This window comes from Fulmarus glacialis, unplaced genomic scaffold, assembly GCF_000690835.1.
Source record: "Fulmarus glacialis isolate BGI_N327 unplaced genomic scaffold, ASM69083v1 scaffold14193, whole genome shotgun sequence".
Classification (NCBI taxonomy): domain Eukaryota; kingdom Metazoa; phylum Chordata; class Aves; order Procellariiformes; family Procellariidae; genus Fulmarus; species Fulmarus glacialis.
In genome coordinates this window covers 36,677-56,116 of record NW_009202392.1, presented here as the reverse complement: position 1 = coordinate 56,116, position 19,440 = coordinate 36,677, and the positions used below count along the sequence as shown (strand labels likewise).

General features: G+C 38.2%; 1 protein-coding gene across 1 annotated transcript in view; it reads right to left on the bottom strand.

Moving 5' to 3' along the window:
- Positions 1 to 59: 59 nt before the first annotated feature.
- Positions 60 to 19,440, bottom strand: part of LOC104074214 (FGGY carbohydrate kinase domain-containing protein-like) — a gene marked incomplete at its 3' end in the record, with an annotated part of 44,254 nt that continues 24,873 nt past the window's right edge. The window contains exon 5 of the mRNA XM_009574266.1: positions 60 to 175. Coding sequence (XP_009572561.1) covers positions 60 to 175 — 116 coding nt within the window. The remainder of the gene's footprint in view (positions 176 to 19,440) is intronic.

Here is a 19,440-nt window from a genome sequence, read left to right as displayed (position 1 = left end):
TATATATAACTTTTTTATGTATATGTATATTTATAAAACAAAGCAACCCCCTGATATACCTATTTTTTCGTACTTATCCTTCACCAAATCTTCCAAACCAATCATTTTCCAGAAACCGTCATCCCAACCTCCATCTGACGTGTACGTCCACTTGCACACTACTGTACAGAGGGACCTAGAAAAGAGACAATATAGGCACGGAATCAGGCAAATGAACACATTCGGTTTTAAACTTGTGACTAAAAAGACGTTTGTGCAAAATGATCTCTTCATTCACTGGTCAAAAATTCCAAGCATAATGCTAACAATAAAAAAATTGGTTACTGTTTGGAGTGCACGTCTTGACATACCTTAACAGGACCTTATGTTTACGATTCTTCTCTGCTGAAACAACTTGTCTGGCCACTTCATTGCATAAATCAGTCAAAAAACAGGCCATGCATATGCCTAGAAGACAGCATGGCATGAACACAACAGCTCTTTAGCAAGCAGCTCAGAGAAAGATTCCTGCTTTTCCAGGCTGTACCTAAATAGCAATGTTTTGGACACAATATGTCCTTAGAAAAAACTTTCTATTACTTATTTTGAAGCTCAATTACAATTTACAGGAGATTATGCATGCACTGATAATTAGGTTAAACGGCACTGCTTCAGTAGCTGCAGGTACAGAATGCCTTTATCAGGTGAATGTGTACAAGCAAAATCACATCCAACCACCAGAACTTCTGCACAGCATGTGTTCAAGTACCACTATCATTAGGTCTGTATTTCAGCAGAAGCCGATGACAATTCAGTAACATGCTGAAACAGCATTAGCCATGATGCAGCTGAGTGCAGTATTAAGTTCTTGTTTCAAGTCTTATTCCTGATAAGCTGACGCTGAACTTCACTGTGACAGTACAGCATCACAAGGGCAGACTACAGGAGCAGAATATAAACAAAAAGACAAGAGAACTTGCAGAAATGTCTATCATAGCATATAGAATGTTTTTCTCCTACAATGATCCATATCTCTGACCTCTCATTTCCCCCAAAATACGAATAACGTTCCTGAAGATTTAGTATTACACAGACTGTTTTCTGTCTGAACACTAAGAACCACCTCAGAAGATCAGTATTTAATTGTGCTTGAAAAGTCAGTAAAGTAAAAGGTATTAAAAATGCTAAATACTACTGAAAATTTCAGCTGCCTGTAGTCTTGGGAATGGTACCATACCATCAAGTGCGTGACATCTCAGATGCATCTCAGGGAAACATCGTAACTGTTCTTAAAGAGAAACCCCTTTCAGAGATGGATTTTCTTTGATGTCTTACAAGACAGCTTATTTGTGACTCATTTTTAGCCAAGGTGTGCTTTCACAGACATACTCTTTTTATCAGGATGTTACAATTTAAACATGCATCTTCAAAGCAAACTAAATTTTACTGAAGCATTTGACTTTTTATTGCAGTTTTGCATAAGTAAAATCCAAACAAAATTCCTGTCTACAAAAAATATTTTTTGAGTTAAACCCTCCTTTTCATCCAAGTGAACTACCTAGGGACCTAAATAAGGAGAATTAAACTAAAAGTCTTATTATTATATTACATATTACTTACATTACCATAATGCCAAGGAAAACCAGCTCTGGATATGATCCCACTGCCTACAGCAAGGTACAATTACCGAACAAAGAAGGAAGACTGCTGCCTTCAGGAAAAAAATAAGACAGCAACACAGCTGATAGTCAGGTACAGTGAGGTGTCCCAAAGTATGTCACACATATCAGCACCTATAACCTGTACCTATAAAACACAATCAAACCCAACTAGATACTCAAAATACTAAGTATTCAGCCAAAAGGAGAGATGAAACTTCACATAAAATACTTGCTATTAGTACAAATCCCATCGCACTTTTCCTATCTAGGCAAAGCAGAGCTTCTTATTTTACAGTTGTAGCAAAAAGCATACAGTAAATAATAAAGGATCTGGTCTTTTTGAAAAAGAGGCCACTAAGGCAATGGATTCTGCTACTTTCAAGCTTGACAAACATCCTTGTCATAGTTTCCCATTCATTTATCTAGAAATACCCCACAAACAAAGCAACAGTGAGTGCCTCTCCTCCATTAAAACATAGTAACAGAAACTAGCAAAGAAATCAGCAAACAGAACAGAAAAAGAGAAGCTATTTTTATTTACTATCTACAAATCAAAGCTAAGGCTTCTAGACAGTAATACTGTACACACAATAAAGCCAAATAAGAACAGGAAGAGCCTTTCCACACAGCTGGAAAACTATCTGAAACTCAGATTCACCATGTTTTGGGGGTTTACAAGAAGAACCACGGATGTACAAGTTCTCACGGGGTGGGACAGCTAAAGGCACTGTTCTCAGTGTACATCCCCTTATGTGACACTGAGCAGAAGATGGGGTGATTACATGGACTCCCCGTGCTCCCATTTTCTCATTGAGGACAGAAATGTATATTTTAAATGCATCATGTTTCATTTCATTCTGTTCTTTTGGAGTGACCATGTTTTTACAACCAGAGGACTGGTGATGTTCATTCACAATCCCACTGTTTATAGAGGTGCATTATTTGCTCTTTGCAACCAGAGAATTTATTAACATTACACATTTTGGGAAAGAAAAGAAATAGAGATAACTATTTATATCCTTATAAATACTGTGGAGATTATTTCAGGGTTACTCTTCAGACAGTTTTGACACCCACCCCCCTCCTTTTTTTTTTTCTTAAACAGTTTAAGAATAGATCAGACAATTACAATTCAGTGTCTGGTTTGAAAACAGAAAAGCACATGACCCGTAACTACAGCAATGACAATGTTGATATAAGAAATTCCAATTTCCAAGGATTTAAAAGCCAGACACAGAAATCTAATTAGGATCTTTGACAAAAACTGGGTGAATAAATAAATTCTAAGCTGAAGAAAATACTGAGAAAAAATAAACATTTTCCCCAAATCAGCTCAAACCTCTCATTAAAAGGAAAAATAAAGACAGGGTATTTGAAATAAAGATCATTTCATCACTTTAGGAAAAATTTAGACATAAAGAGTGAAACAATAATGCATCAAGTTTTCCCAAATATGGTAAATACCAAATTGTAACAAATTATCATCAGAACTGAACATGTATTTTTCTAATTAGATCAATGCTATGAACTATTGCCACACCCTGAAAAATGCTCTAAGGATGAGAGCTAAATGCCATGGCTCCTCATTTTCAAAGATCACAAAGCAACTCCTTCTGAGGCTCCATGCTTATCCAAAGAGAAACCGGAGCAGCCTTGTTGGACTCCAAAAAGCATGTTTTAAACAGGGGCCAATTCCTCCATACAGCTCACTCTGAGCAACATCACATTACACATATAGGCCCACTGAAACAGTGTGAATGGGGACAGACCGGCCCTTGCCAATCCACTGAATTCCAGAATATTGGAGCTCTTTTACTGGATATGGCAGGACTGAACATACTCTAGTATGAAACAGTAATGGGGCTGTGAGCATTTTCACCATTTATAAATGCAAACTGCTTACAGAAAAAGGATAAATAGCTGATTTCTGGTTGAATTTTTAATACAATATAGAAAACATGAACTGGGAAGGACACCTTTTCCCAAATGAATTAACGGGCAGATCTGTAATTGGAAGGTTCTGATATGAAGACCAACCTCAAATCTGAGCTAAAACACTAACCTGTTCTGTTGGTAGGTTTTATTTTCATGGCCACAAGAACCTCAAAACACTTGTTGTAAATGCAGTCTGAGCATTTACACTTCTCTGGATTTAAGCTCCTTATTCCACCCTTGCCACTACTTAATTGCCATGTAAAAAGGACATGTTTAATTGAACAATATAGCTTTATATAAATCCTTAATATCTAAGAGAAAGTATTATACTGCAGAATGACATTCTGGTCTCTTAGATAACAGTTCAAGAAAGAAGGATTTCTTTGAGATGCCCATGACGACAGATTAGCTTCACTACATGGTTCAAAAGAAGCTGGATGCGTTGAACTCAAATCCCTGCCACTTACCTGATGAGCTGCTCTAATAATTACGCACAGCTGCTCAATTTGTACACCCTAGAGAGCTGTAGGCACATGCAGAGAGAGCAGTTTGTTCGTGGTTTTTCACCTTTGAATACCAATGGTACAGATACATATTAGCTTTATGGGCAATCGCTCAGAAGTTCTCCTCCAGAGTATCACCCTAAGAAAGTGATAGCACTACTTGTAACTTGGAAAAACTGTAGCCAGAAAGACATTACGGTAAAGATGAAGCCAAGGAATCAAATCATTACCCCTACAAAGCAAGCCTCAACTATTAGAAAACTTTCTATTTCACAGTAACTCTTAAATTTTATGACATGAAGGGCAGACATTAAACAGAAACAGTACTGATATTCACTGTGGTATATTCCCTTTTTCCTAACTATTTGGCAGTATTGCCTCAATTATTTGGCCATAAACACCAGACTTGCACTAGCTGAAGCTGGATGAACCAGATGGATAGAAGCAAATGTTCCCCTTACTTCACTACCAGGATCAACTGGGTTCAAAGGTGCTGAGTTAATAGGCAATCATCTAGGCAACAGTCCTCTCCCAACTGCCTAATCTAATGCAGGAGTTGAAAAGACATGGTGCACAGGCCATATGTAGCTAGGCTGAAATACCATGAATTTGAAGACTGTTTTCCTCAAGCATATTCCCAATACAATGAAATGCAAGATTTCCTTTCCCTGTTCAGAACAAAAAGTTTTGCTTAGAATACTCCTACTGAAAAAAACAACCCTTTTGCATGGAAAACTTTTATTTTATTTAAACCAGATTTTCAACAGGAACATGATTATGTTCAGAGTTTCTTACAAATTCTAGTTTACAAAGAACTATAGGATCCTACTTGCATCCAACAGCCTTAAGAAAAAAAAATCCCTGCCACATTCATTACTAAGTGGATTTGGTTGGGCACAGCATATTACACAATACTTTCTATTACTGTCTAGCTCTGCATTTTTGCACATCTTTTGCTGAGGACTGACTGCAGATGTGCTGAAGTCCTGTATGACCAGAATCTCAGCATTCTGAAAAACCCACCAGCAGTACGGCCTCATAAGAAAACCATGAGGTTCAGGGAGTCTGGTAGTGATTGAACACACACTGATAATTCCCAAAATGCTGTCTGGAAGCAACTATTTGCCCCCACTAACCTTCAAAAGGATTCCAGGGCAACTAGACTCGTGGCCAAAGCAACTCAGGTGCTCAAAGTTAGTCGATATGTGGCTCTTCTCACATTGTCTACCCATTCTGAGTATTATTTCTCACTTTGTTGTACTTCTTGGAGAGAAGGAAATCACATACACTCATTAAAAAATGGGAAATACTGCATAGTCTTAGTTATCTGCATAAAAATTTATCTAAAAGATAAAGGTCACAAAAAACTTCTTCACATCTGCTTAAGAGCTGCCACAGCTTTATGCTTTGGTTTGTTCTTTGCTGACACCATCTCGTATACTCCAGAAGGGATAAAGCAAGCAAGGACATGACTCCCAGCTCCGCAGAGATTCTGCCCTGTCTGGGAAAATACTTGGTATCTTTGACAACAAAACACAGTTTGGGACGCATTCTATAACTGCAGTAGTCTTCCAGAAGTCATCCTAATTTTGAGTATAAGTTAATATAGAAGTCCTATTAACAAGGATAGTTACTAAAAGAAACAGTTTTTCCCTGAAAAGTGACCCCGTAAGATATTTACACAGGATCATCCATTCAAGAGGGTTGCTACAATACTAGTTAGCCTGGAAAATGAGTCAGCTACCAGCTTTAAAGGTAGTAACCCTGTCTTGACCATCCTGAAGTGAACGGAAGCTTTGCTCTTGATTCCATGAAAAATGTCTTTGCAACCTGGCTGTCATACTGAGAGTGACTTGGTGGTGATGAACTAAAACCAACTGCACCTGCTGAGGACTGTACCAAAGCTAAGTCCTACAGAAGCTAGGACACGGTATAGTTAGGTCCCAAAAGGAATAGCGTGCAGTAGGATGAAGTAACTTTCTGTGGTCTGTTGGCCAGATTTATTTAAAGTTACAAAGAATCAAGAACTAAGAAAGCTGTATGACGTTCTGAAAGCAAGAAGGAGACCTGAAACAATGGAGTGTGACTGTCACAACATCAAACATGTTTTTCCTTTTGTTCTGCAAACCTCAAATTTAAAACAGATTTTTAATTCAAATTGAAAACCAGGGCTTAGGTTCTGCTCAAGTGAACTTCTCCACATACTGACATCTGGACCAAGCTGTCAATGTCCTACCAGATTATGCACCCCACAGTCTCGAGGCTTTTTACAAAAACGCGCAATTCACCACTCTAACAGAGTCACAGATCTGACTGTGGTTTTTGCAAAAATGTTCCAAACAAAAAATTAAGACACAGAACACATACTCCCAGCATCCAAGCTTTATATTAAACACAACTGGGCACTGGTACTGCAAGAGCCTGAAATACAGCAGAGGTTATCACAGAGCAATTATTCTCTGCTCCATTATGGCTAATGCCATATACATTAATACATGACCTTTGAAATAGAACCAGATTATTAGATCCACACTTCTGGTATTTATACCTGTCACACCAATGTCTCTGCCTGCCCGGTGTATATGGCTGCTCTGGGGAAAATAGGAAAAGAAGAGGGCAATTTGTCCCAAGGGAATACTTCTCAGGCAATAGGAGAAAAAATGTGACACCTAGTCATCTAGTTTTGAAACGTATAAAATGCATGAGATGCTGCCCATGTTAAGCATTTGCTAAAAAGAATCAAAGAGCGGTGGGTTGAGTTCACAGCGGTGTAAGAAGAGCTGCACCTGTTGTCACTCAGTTACTACAGCAGATCTCTCAGGCAGATTAGTTTTAAACCACAGGGCCAAGTCTGGGTGTGCTCTATTTCACATACACTGTCTGCATTTTACTCATTTCACCTATTCAACAGCTCTTTAATTGCATGTACACAAACCAAAACATGTCAGGGTCTGTTCCATCCACCCAACCGTGCAAATCCCAAGTTCCTAATATTTACAACACACTTTTTATTATTATTGCCTTTGACCCAAAGCCTATGAAATTCCTGCCTGCCCAAACCCATTGTCTTAGCACAGCAGTGCAATACGACTCTTGCCTGAAAAGGGTTTTCTTCTTCTAACAAAACATTAAACATGCCAAACAAAAAAGACAGGTGGGGAAGCCTGTTTGGGACAACTAGCAGACACATACCAGTTGCACTTAGAGGCCTCGACTTTCAGTCTTTGCACGTCGGAGGACTTAAACCTAGCCAATAAAGGTAGCAAGGAAATTATGGTAATCAGCGTTAGCAATTCTACTAGCTTCATCCTTTCTATGCTTTGGATAACACTTACATTTGTCACAAATAATAAAAAGTAGTCTGACTGCCATTTGGATTTTTCAAAGAAATTAAATATCACAGCAAAATCAAAGCTTTCTCTCCACTTTGAAATCTTCATTAAAACTGCACAGAACAGAAAAGGATCTATAACATATATAGTATATATATAAAGTACAAGTATAGATATAAAACTCTAGACTGAATTTCCTTCCTTCTGCATGATGCAATGAAAAGCCACTATTTGTTAACATTAAGCTCAATGGCAATTTTGTCATATTTCACAGCTGAAATAGGATTAAACTGCAGATCTCAGCCTTCACGAGTTAATGTTCCAAAAATTATTTGGATCTTCCTTTTTTTTCTTTGTTTAGAAGTCTTCATTATCTCATTTTAAACATTTTCAGTATTGAATTCACCATGAGGAAAACTGAATCTCAGAAAATAGCTCTTCAGTTTCAAAATACAAAGTTTTAGTAGAAAAGAGTTCTTTTTACTACAAATGTGGAAGTTTGGTAGAAGATACCAATCCACTAAGTCACCAACCCAAAGGACAGTGAACAGCTCGTGACCTATCAGTTGGATACATCGAAGCTAATGATGATACTGATATTTGACTATATAATACCTTTCCAAACCCTTTCAAGCCAATTTTTTTTTGTTGCAAAAAAATTATATTGAAGTACTACATTTGGCTTAAAGATTTCACAGGTTTTCTTTAAAATCTGTGTTTAAAGTATTTGGTTGAATTTCAAGATACACTATTGCCTCCATTTTTTTCTGAACACTTATGACTCAGTGAACTTGTATGGTCCTAAAAGACTCCTTCACAATCAACAGGACTAAATTTTGGTTTAAAATTTGTGAATTTGTATTCAGCAGCTCTGTTGGCCTCATACCTTGAACGTCAGAAATCTCACTGGACTGGTGGCACAGCTTTTATGTAAAAATGTAAAACAGGTCTCCTTTCCTCTACCGTAAATCTCCCTGCCAAAGCACAGTCCATGAAAGAGTAACGTACTCTTTTAGGTAAGAGGAAGGCTCTTAGGAAACTGCAGCTACATCACAGCCCTTCAGGGACTGGTATCCATCAAATATCTGACCAACAGATGTAGGCATTACACCAGTACTTCAAAACTTATTTATCAGACAAGGAAATGCTTGGGGCTGTAATGGGCAATGGGGTTTGTCCAGTTTCCACTGAGGTGAAAAGGAGCATTTCTCTTTCGAACTTGTGAGGTATTAGATCAGACTTCATCACTGCTCAGGGAAACCTGCGCTAACAGATCCAAGCACAAAAATGGTCCCAATGCCTCAAAGGGCAGCTGTCCCGAGGGAGGCAAAACAGGCAGATAACGGCCACGACTGGTTTTCTCATGCAGTAAGCAGGAGCTCTAACTCTGGCAAAGGTTGCACCACATGAAGAAAAGCATTGGCTAAGCACGTTTCACAAATATTGTCTCCATGCCCACTTGCTGGCCAGTACCATTTCAGTATAGGTTCTCAACAATATCTAGGAAGAAAATACAAGAAAACAATTTCTTGTACAACCATAACACAGTTTCCTTGCAGATTATTTCCAGAACCTCAACAAGAGGAGACATTTCAAGGCAGATGTATTACCATGGGCTTTTTGTCAGGATACAGCATGTAGAAGCAGGACTCTTGACTCTTCTGAACACATACCACCACGCGTGCATGTCGAAGTCCCACTCACAGACCTCAGCAGCAATCAGTGAGCAGGGAAGTCAGTCTTTCAATTAGTAAATCAAAAAGTTAAAATTACTTCTGTAAAGGGGAAAAAGGAGCAATTAATTCAAACCTCACTCTAGTATTTGGAGTTCATGCTGTAACACTTAGGAGGTTTTTGGCTGGCTTTTTAAACTACAGAATTTTCTAAGCAAATATGTTGCTTACTTAAAGGGATAGATTTTGTTGTATGAAAAATACAATTCACATTTGCATGTTTCTACACCCACATCTATAATTAATCTCCTCTGATTACAGCCACTCCCTGACAAGATTCCACGTTATATTTAAACCCTGGGTGCCACTTTGAAAGAAAAAAAAGAACAACAATAGGATCATTTTCAAAGACTACATAGCAGCACAAGGTTTCAAAGCAGCAAGTGCTTTAAACTCTGGTATCAACCTACTGACCGCCCCAACCAGAGTTAAGAGTGACCTCCAATTACCACCATAATAAGTACAGAAGTCTCTTGAGAAGTATAAAGTGTAGATGTTTCCTGTGCTCCAGAAGAGGTATGACACTCAGACTCTAAGGATCAACCCACATGAATAAAATGTTGTGTTGGATAAGGTATCTTAAAAAAGTAACCTTTGTACATCTTGCCAGAGACGTGAAAGTATGCATTTAATATATAAGTATTGTAAGAAAACTGGCATGTTTTACTTTTTCATAAACACACACACAAACACACGTATTTATACACATACAGATATTTACTTTGGTTTGGGAGAATGTACCTGTCTGCAATTGTTTGCTGTAATCTATTTAAACCTGTCATTTAAAAAATACAAATAAATGCATCAAACACTGCCAATGTCAAAAAAGTCGTACAACAAAAGGTGAATCACACTAACTAAAACGAGATTATGGTTTTTTTACTATTTGTAACAGAGGCCAATTAAAAAAAAAAAGTGTGTTTCTCTTTAGGAACACACTATCAAAAGATTTAAAGACTTAGACTCTTAAATTCAGTATTCCTAGAAGAAGTTATGTCATCAGACCTGAAGGGAAACACCCATCTCAAGGGCAACATATCGAGTCAGATTAATCCCTTGTGTACATGCAATAATTTCAGTGGATTCATACCAGGGATGCATTTAGCTAAACATGTTGAGTTGGACCAGAAAGTACAAAATAAGAATATTTCATCCACCCACATACGTCTCACCATGTCATGAGGCAAGGGGAAGCAAACAGTCAGCAGACTGCTTGCTTTTTTATTAATTTCATTCTGTATTATATTACAGACACCCAACCAAGATTCAAGCCCATTGTCTTCGGCATTGTTGAAAAACACATAATGAGACACAGTCCTAGACACAAAAATGTATTGTCTAGACAAATCAGACATAGCATGTGGGATTGGAAATATTAATCCATTCCCTTAAAAGATGGCAAACAGAGGCAAAAGAAATGGAGTGACTTGGCCAAGGGTCAAAGAGTAAACCTCATTCAGACCCCTGAATTGAATCTTGAACTCCAGAAACTCAGTCTAGAGACCCAGGCAGAAAGACACCATTCAGATACCATGATGCTGAACATATGAAAAATGCACAGCTTCAGTCTTCCTATGCACAGCTACAGTCTAAATCTTTAAATATGAGAGTAATAAGAAGCGTGCACATATATAAAATTGAATCTCTTTTAAAACTTTGTAAGTTTTAAAAGCTTAATAAGCAGAGGAGAGGTTATAAAAATCATCCAAAAAAATGGCAAGGCAAATGAAAAGCAAAACTGGAAGTAAAGCCCACATATCCAGCCGCTCCAGTCCGGCAACCTGCCCTCTGGACATACCTCCTGCCATTATGCAACATCAGCAGTGTTTCAGTTCAATTTATTCAGAAAAATATACTCTTTCAAGCTCAGTATTTCAAGCAAACCACTCTGCAATAGAAAGTCAAATATCTATTTCAATTAAGATCTTGTATTTAAAAAACATATCTTCTCCTGTTCCCTTCTTCAGGCAGTTAAAACTATTACACAATTAAAACTGAAAGTATCGGTATACAGAGCCAGTATACAGCTTTCCGCTGGAAGTCTAAGCTTGAGCAAATTTACCATAGTTCAAGGCTTCCCCAAACACTCAATGAAGTTAGTCAAAAGATTAAGCAAAGACTACAAGTAACTGAGAAAAAGGAAGTCAGGTTTCAGGCAAGCTCCCTCACCACCATATGGCTTTTGATAGAGTGAGATGACTCCCTTAGAGCAACCTTACCGTAATGGCAGCACACCACTACTGACATCCACACATGCATCACTTAACACATCTGTCAGTACCAGTTGGTGCTTCAGCCGCTAGTCCTCACATGGCCACATGTATTCTCACATCTCTTAGCTGTATTATAATAGACTTTATTATTCTGCAGGATTGGCATCAGCAGGCCATAGGAAGACTGCAGTAATTAGCTCCATGACACTTTATCCTTCTACTGTGTGAAAAGTAAACATGGGACATGCACCACCAACAATCATGTTTAGGGAGCACAAAGACTTAGGAAGTATTGTGGACTTTTCTGGTCGTTTAGAAAGTGTGGCATGATGCTGAGGGCAGTGTCTGGCCAGCAGCCATGTGGACACTGACACTCTATACACTGACTAGTAAAGCAAATCTCCACATGAGCAATGCTACACTTCGTGATGTGGTTTGTGCTGTTTTCATATACTTGGTTAGAATTAGAGTAGTGAGGGAAAAAACCACCCTCACAACCCTAACATTGATATTTTGAGAAATATTAGTCCAGAAATCTCTTCACAAGTTCACTATAAAGACACATTTTACTAATTCATGAGTAAATAATGTATCTATTCCTAATGTCAAAACTGTTGAGAGACTAATTTAGCACGGTACTTGAACATATGTGCAAGTATAAGTCCTGAAGAAATGTCAGTAGAGTTAATGGGAGTTTTTACCAGCTTAGTCAGACTAACCTAGGCTGTCATGCACTTGTGGCCAGACAAAGCCTAAGTGAAACCAGAACAGAAGCAGGGAAATTGCCAAGAGTACTGCAATAAAAGAAAGTTTTAATAACTACATTTTGATGCAGACTGATCTGATTTCACATGCTAAACTCCAATATTGAGCCCTCCTTCTTTACTCAGGCAAACTTCCTTCAAGTCTTACTCAAACTGGGATGATAGGATTCAGCTGCCATGTGCACCTGAATCAAAGACGCACGTTAGAGATTCCTACACTGGCAATGAGGTGTGTTGTTACCTCCCGCCACAAGAATCAGTTCAGTCAATGCATACTCTTAAAATCTTAAGTCATTCCTAAATATTAGATCTATTTGGTCAAAATTTTCACTCATTAGTATCTATTTTTAAAAACATTTTTGACAGATTTTAAGATAAAGCATTTACATCAAAGCAAAAGCAAGATGGCTCATTTCACATACATCATATGCTGTATTGTATGCTTGTATTTTAATCTTTTAAAGGACAGTATCAGTGCACCTATTTCTAGAGTATATTTAATAATAATAATAATAATGGCTCGAGTTTACAGTCCTTTGGAATTGTATTCATGTAAAAAAGACAGTAAATTTTTGAGCAAATCTCAAAAAAGCAAGGAGATCAGCAGTATTATTTGGACAGCTGTGTGATTTTGCAAACCAAGCAAAGAAAACCCCACTAGGTAGAACCACAAGGAGTTCTGAAACAGATAACAGAAGTGAGTAAAAGCATACATAAATTTCCATAAAGTAAGAATGAAAAAAACAGCTTATTTACATCAGTAAGGAGAGGAATGGGAGATGAACACAGAAAATAAGGAAGGCTACAGAGCAGACAAATCAGATGTTATTATTCCTCAAAATACAGCAATACATTCATTCAAACAAAACAAGCAATCATTATGCAATTGAAAAGGGGTATGGGTATTGCTGGGACCAAAACCTTAACGGGGGGGGTGAGGGGGGGGGGAAGACTACATTTAATGGATATCTAGACTGCTTCCACTCATAATAATAGAGAGAAATAACGTAAGAGAACATAAACCCTCATTAACTGAGAATGATTTAAAAGAACTATCCCGAGAAGGAAGTTAACATGTTGTCAATTCTAGGATTCCTCCCCCCTTTTTTCCCTCTGAAACAATTACTGCTGCCAGTGTAAAAGAGAAGGGACTGGACAAAACGAACCTCCACTTTGACTTGTTATAACAATCAAACAAATCACGGGTTCTTGGAAGAGTGGCTAAAAGAAAGATGTTACTCTCCTAATTTCAGATGCTTTAGCCTGTTACACAAGGAAGGTGGACATCAATGGTTTTGACATTCATTTAAATCTTAAAAACAACTTCATCTGGGAATGAACATCCGCAGCTCTCTCAGAGACAGAGCTAACCCTCCCAGGTAAGCCGGGTAATGCCCGAGCTTGCCTTACACTAAACACTGTGGAAGGTGACGGTTGAACCAGAAGGGTGGAGTTTACCACTATTCTAAACTCTAATGAACCCTTTCATGCAGTACTAACAACCCTAAAATATTTGTCTTTCCCTTTCTTGATACTTGAATTACACTGCAATACTTGCAGAAAATACACTTGCAAATGCTGCAAGCACAGAGAAGAATGGACTAAAAGTCAATTTAAAATCCCTATGTTAGCTGCCTGAAAAAATAAAGAATGCTTTATTCCCTCTTTAATGCTTTATTTTTTTTTAATGGGGAAAAAAAGCAAGAATTTCCACATTTGTGTGTTTGACCAAATTAAGTGATGGAATTAAAAAGATCACTCTTCATTGAAACCCTGTACATTTTTATGTAAGAGAAATTAAGAACAAATTTTTTAAAATGCAATTTTGCAAACTACTATTTATCTATGAGCTTGGTCCTACAAAGACTTAGGTGTGAGTAACCTGACCTGAACGAATAGTGTCTTTGACGTCAACTGGACCATTTATGTAAGTCACTTGTTTGCATAAGCAACTGCAGGATTGTGCTTGACTTATTCTATATAGATAGTCCTTACTAACTCCAGCAATTAAGTCAGCAATATCAGGCTGTACATTCTGCATAATTAAGCCATTTTCTTTAGTGTAAAGTGGTTTGCACCTTGACAAAGAAAATACAAAGAAAATTAACTCACTGATGTTCAAAGATGGCTCTAGAGGTTAGAGGCCAACTTTCACTGCTGCAAGATGCAGACAGAAATCCTAAGGTCTGAATTTAACTGAGTTCTCCTGTCCTGACTTGCCATGGATGGTATGAGAATGAGGAGGAGGGACAGCACAAGACCTGCTGCCCTGCAGTAATCAGAGATATGCAACTCTGGACTGCAGTAATGAAAAACAGAACTAAATAAATAAACAAACAAATCTACATCCAGATCAAAAAATAACAGCAAGTGCCACCTAAAAGGCAGCAGTTACTTACAGAGAATTTTCTGGAAGAAGGAATAACATGTCATACCATGGGCTAAATCCACAGTACCTTAACTGTCTGAAGATGCTCTCGTCATATGACAAGTCCTGCCAGTCAGATTACTTAGCTGGAGCAAGACATCAGGTGAAAACTTCTCTGGGTGGACTGACCTTGATTCTTCCAAACACACAATTTCTTCATAAATAGTGCCAACTGATCTCAGTCAATAACCTAGAGACTGTTTGCAAACTGTTATGTGTCATACTGAAATCACAAATTATCTTTTCTGGGCCGTAAGTGGACAAAAAGTTCAGAGGAGAAAAATGAACAGTGTAAGAACAGTTCCCCAAACATTCATGCAACCAACAGCCTGTTCATACAACATGCTTGGATAGCAAACAAAGGACCCAGACCAGCAAAGCACTTAAGCACATGCTTTAACTTTAAGCACGTGCCTAAGTGCTTTGCTGGAAAAAGGCCCAAAGAAAAGAATGATCATGGTTAACTGAAAAGCCCTGCAGAACTGGATTGACTGCGTTGTTTTTCCATTAACTCTAGTTGCTAGTAAACACACGTTTGGTCTCAGCATCCTGCCCAATATATTTAACCCGTATCATAAAAATAGCGATCTGGTACAACCAATCTCTTTACTCAGGGAAGTTCCATGAATTGGAAAGTGAGGGAACTGCAAGACATGCTTGGGATTTAGGCTACTTATAAGGCACAAGTAGAAGCAGCACCCTCACATCTCTCTGATAGGCAAACCCACATGAAGGCCCCCACCATTAAAGACGCTTTTAGTAGTTCACCACACAAGCCCGCATTGCCCTGACTCTTCCACCTCTTAGATCAAGCTCCACAGAACATATTTGGAGACTTCACCAAGAGGGCACAAAACACTGTCACAGGACCGATGGCCCTCCTTCCCCCTTCCCACTTGTGAAGGAAAGAAACACAAGCTTGGAGAAGATAATTTCCGACTCTGGGTCTTGGGAATGTGACAGTCTTTTTTATTACCTCCACGCCAGTCCATTAATCACTTTTTTATATGCATCAAATTTACCCCAAAACCAAAATGAAAGCAAAATTCCCTAGAACATCTTAAGCAAAATGCTTAAGTTAAAAAAAGGTTGGAGTCCAAAAATGGAAAGATGATTAGGGAGGTAGGTGAAGTTGGAATGAAACAATAATAAAAAGCCCTAAGAACACATCATATATTCATAGTTCTTGAATCATTAAGGCTCTGCATGACAGCTCTCACAAGCACCGGTACGGCAAACTCATTGACTTTTAAGCAGGAGTGAAAGTGGTTAAGCCCTAGGACAAATAATTTGAAAATCTCAGCACAAGTCTGATCTCAGAGAGTTTAAAGGAATGCAGACTGCCCAAAAACACAGCAGCTGTTTGTTTTTTCTGCCACCTTTCCAAGGTTCATGTCTGGAGTGAGGATAAACAGCTCTGAAAAAAAGTTATGTGGAGTTCAGACTTTAAGAAAATAAAACATCAGACTAGTATTTCTTGCAGAAAGATTAAAAAACCCCAAACCTTAAATTATTCAGCCCTGGAAGTTTTCAGGTAGAGCTCTCAGGAGCAGAGAGGTAGATGGCTTGAGGCTTCAATATATTAAAATGCTTTCTCGAAACCAGTCTGCATTTTCAAAAGCTTGGCCTGATGCGGTTTTCTTGAGCAATATTCCTCCAAGCAGAGTTTCAAATTTAATAAGGTAAAACTATATTCCCTATTTTATGCACAGATGTGTGCATACACACACACACAAATAGAGGCCCTTTCAGATAAACCCACAAGTAAACAAGATCGGGGATGAAGCCTTAGAGATCAGCCTGAAGTGATTTCCATCAGCACAGCAGATACCATAGTTACCAGGTAATTCGTGCTATGTCATTTTGGACATTTTTTTTACTCACTCTCCTCCTTTCTCTCCCTATTATTCTGTTTGTGCCAAAGCAAATCAGCATCTACTTTAATTAATTAATTAACTAATATGTCTCTTGATAGGTTAGGCAATTAGATCTCTTGACTCTTACCATTTTTAGTAGGTATAACTTCCCTTTGACCCACATTGAAAGAGACATAAGCTGAAAAAGAAAGAGTTAAGAGGAAATTTACTTAGATAGATTACCAGTGGAGCTAATCGGTGTAAATAAGGATTGTCTGTGTTGTTACAGGCAGGTCAGAAATAGCAGGAAATTTCAGGCACCATGTTGAGATCCAGCATCTGTTTATGAACTGCCCTTACACACAAAATGAAGAGTTGCTACAGGACAAAGTATACACAACCAGGAAGTCTGAAACAAACTGGAATCCCTCCAGAAAGCTCTCCCATTATATTCATACCTGGTGGTACTGGGGCATCAGCATGAGGAATGGTGAATACTAATGAACTCGAATTTGTCTTTGAGATACATATTCACATTATATATATCATGGACAAGCATTACCCAGTATGACATATGAAAGATACTGTTCATGAAGGACAAACATGAAGAAGAGATGTCAACAGTGTATCATGCTCTTACACATTACCCATTTTCCCTTCTTTATAGGGAGATGAAAGCATTATGCGGCATTAACCTCGCATACAGATGCTATGTTCAAGGAATTAAGGACAACATCACACCTACTTTTTCCATTAAGGCAGGAAGCACACTGATTTTGTTTCTTGAAAGTAAAATTATATCATAATATTGCTTTTTCTCAAAAGAGCCTTTCTTAGATACGTTATATACCACAACAAACCAGCATTAAAAACTCCCAAGTACAGACTCACGGAGGGAATCTTAGAAGATAGAAACTACAGGAAAAGAGTTTTCTGTGTATTACGCAGCATGTTCTCCCCTCCTCATCACTTTTAATATAAAAACACCCTACTGTGCAGATCCAGCCTCATTCCTCAGAAGAAAGAACTCACCTTGGAAAATTAGGTTGGAAGGAGAGGAGAGCAGTGAGTAGTAAGCTGTAAGTTGTAAGGTTCAAAACGGTAAGTTTCAAACTACAGTGAATGAAAGTTGGAATTATTTCCTTCATCCTAACAACATGTACTACATATGCATAAATGCAAGTGGGTTTTGGGGGCAGGAGGTGTTTTGAATATAACAGGCATATCTCTCTTTGCACATCCTCAGGTAAGTTTTTCCCGATCAACTGCTGCAGTGTGAAGGGCTTTCCTACTTTCTTTCCCACTTTGACAAAAATTCCTTGTGTGGGGGTACTAGAGGCAATTGCTAGGCCACCTTCCACGGACTGCCTTCTACTCTAACAGCCACTGGCACACGGAGCCTGGGAGTGGTGGCAGAAAAGCCGCAGCTCTGGGGCTCTGAGCTGACTACAGCCCCACGGGTAACACAGGGACAGGCTCTCTGAGGAATGCTTGTTGTTTCCAAATCCCCACTCAGGAGAGTACAAGGATGTATCTATAATGCAGAACACCAGCAAGTTCATGACTCAGGCTGACAAATCTGAGGTAGAGCACTTGAACTAAAATAAAGTGGACAAACACAGGTTTTAACTTAGATTAGCAGCTCCAGAGGCAATTTAAAGCTGAATGTGAGCAGTTTGAGCCAAATATATATATAAAATCCAAATATCACCTGAAGCCAGCTGATACTAAAAGATAAAATTGAAAACTTCCCCCCTTCACTTTAAAAATAAAACTAACAGCCATGGTGGAATCAGAAATTTCAACTGTCCTATCCACAGGAGAATTAAGTTTCTTATGCACGCAGGGTCTGACAACCAATAAACATAACTTCAGTCATCTTTGCTGTATCACACTGCAATCATTATTGCTTTATCTGTTTCTCTCAAGTCAGACAGTCAGAATCCTACCATCAAAATTTAATTAAAGAAGGTAGTAAGAAAATAAACAACCTTTCTTGGAATGTCTTTGATTCCATAAGTACATATACATTTCATCCACTGAAGACTGAATTACAATCTTTCATCTAATGAGCAGCTTAATGGAATGGCACTGGAATAAAGAACAGGGGAAGGAAAAAACAAAACCTTGGTGATTTCATGTAACACATTCTATATTTGTATAATATCGGGCTCACTATCTGGCAACACCAATTTGCAAGCTACAGTAAAAGCGTTCACTATCTTAATGCAAGTAGAAGGCATAGCCAGGCACTTACACCAAATCAATAATCAGATCTTACTTATAGTTAAAGCAGCAGATGGTCTACCACAATGAAGAAATGACAGAACACATATGTAGAAGTCTCTGCTTTCTTTAGACACATTCTTGAAAGCACTGTATCATTGATCTAAGATTATTTTTATAGGCAGATGACAGGTCAAGCATAAAAGTACTCTATTTTAAATGTTACAGAGTTGGCAAAAATTGGTATCACTGCCACGGACAAAGAATCATTTTCTTTTGAAGTTTTCGTTGCCAGGTTATTTACATTTCACAGGTAAAAGGCTCCTCTCTGGATAATATGAATGCTAAAACAAGTAAGACAAAAAGTCCTATGTAAGCTAATGCTACCTTAAAGAGATAACGTAAATCAACCCTGACACCATCAGTGTCATTCTAAAGCACGATGAGAATTTCCAGTGAAAGTTACTAACATTAAACAGGTTTAGATAGCCAGCCAACAAAAATAAAGCAAACGTGTAAGTAAACTGCCTTCCAGGCCAAGATTGTTGTTACAACTATGTATTACAGTGAAAGTGATGGGAGGAACACTCTAGTGGTGAAAAGCATTTGTTTGGGAAGTCTGGAGGAAGAATCGGTCCAGAATAAATAATTTGTAGTGTGATCTGTAAAAATGCCTATGGAATAGGACACCTAATTCTCACTGCAAGTTAGACAGAAATCTGGACGCCCAGCTAAACACTTCGAAAAATGTTACCCTTCAAATTATACGGCTATTTTCCCATCTTTAAAATAATAATGCCGCCTTCTTTC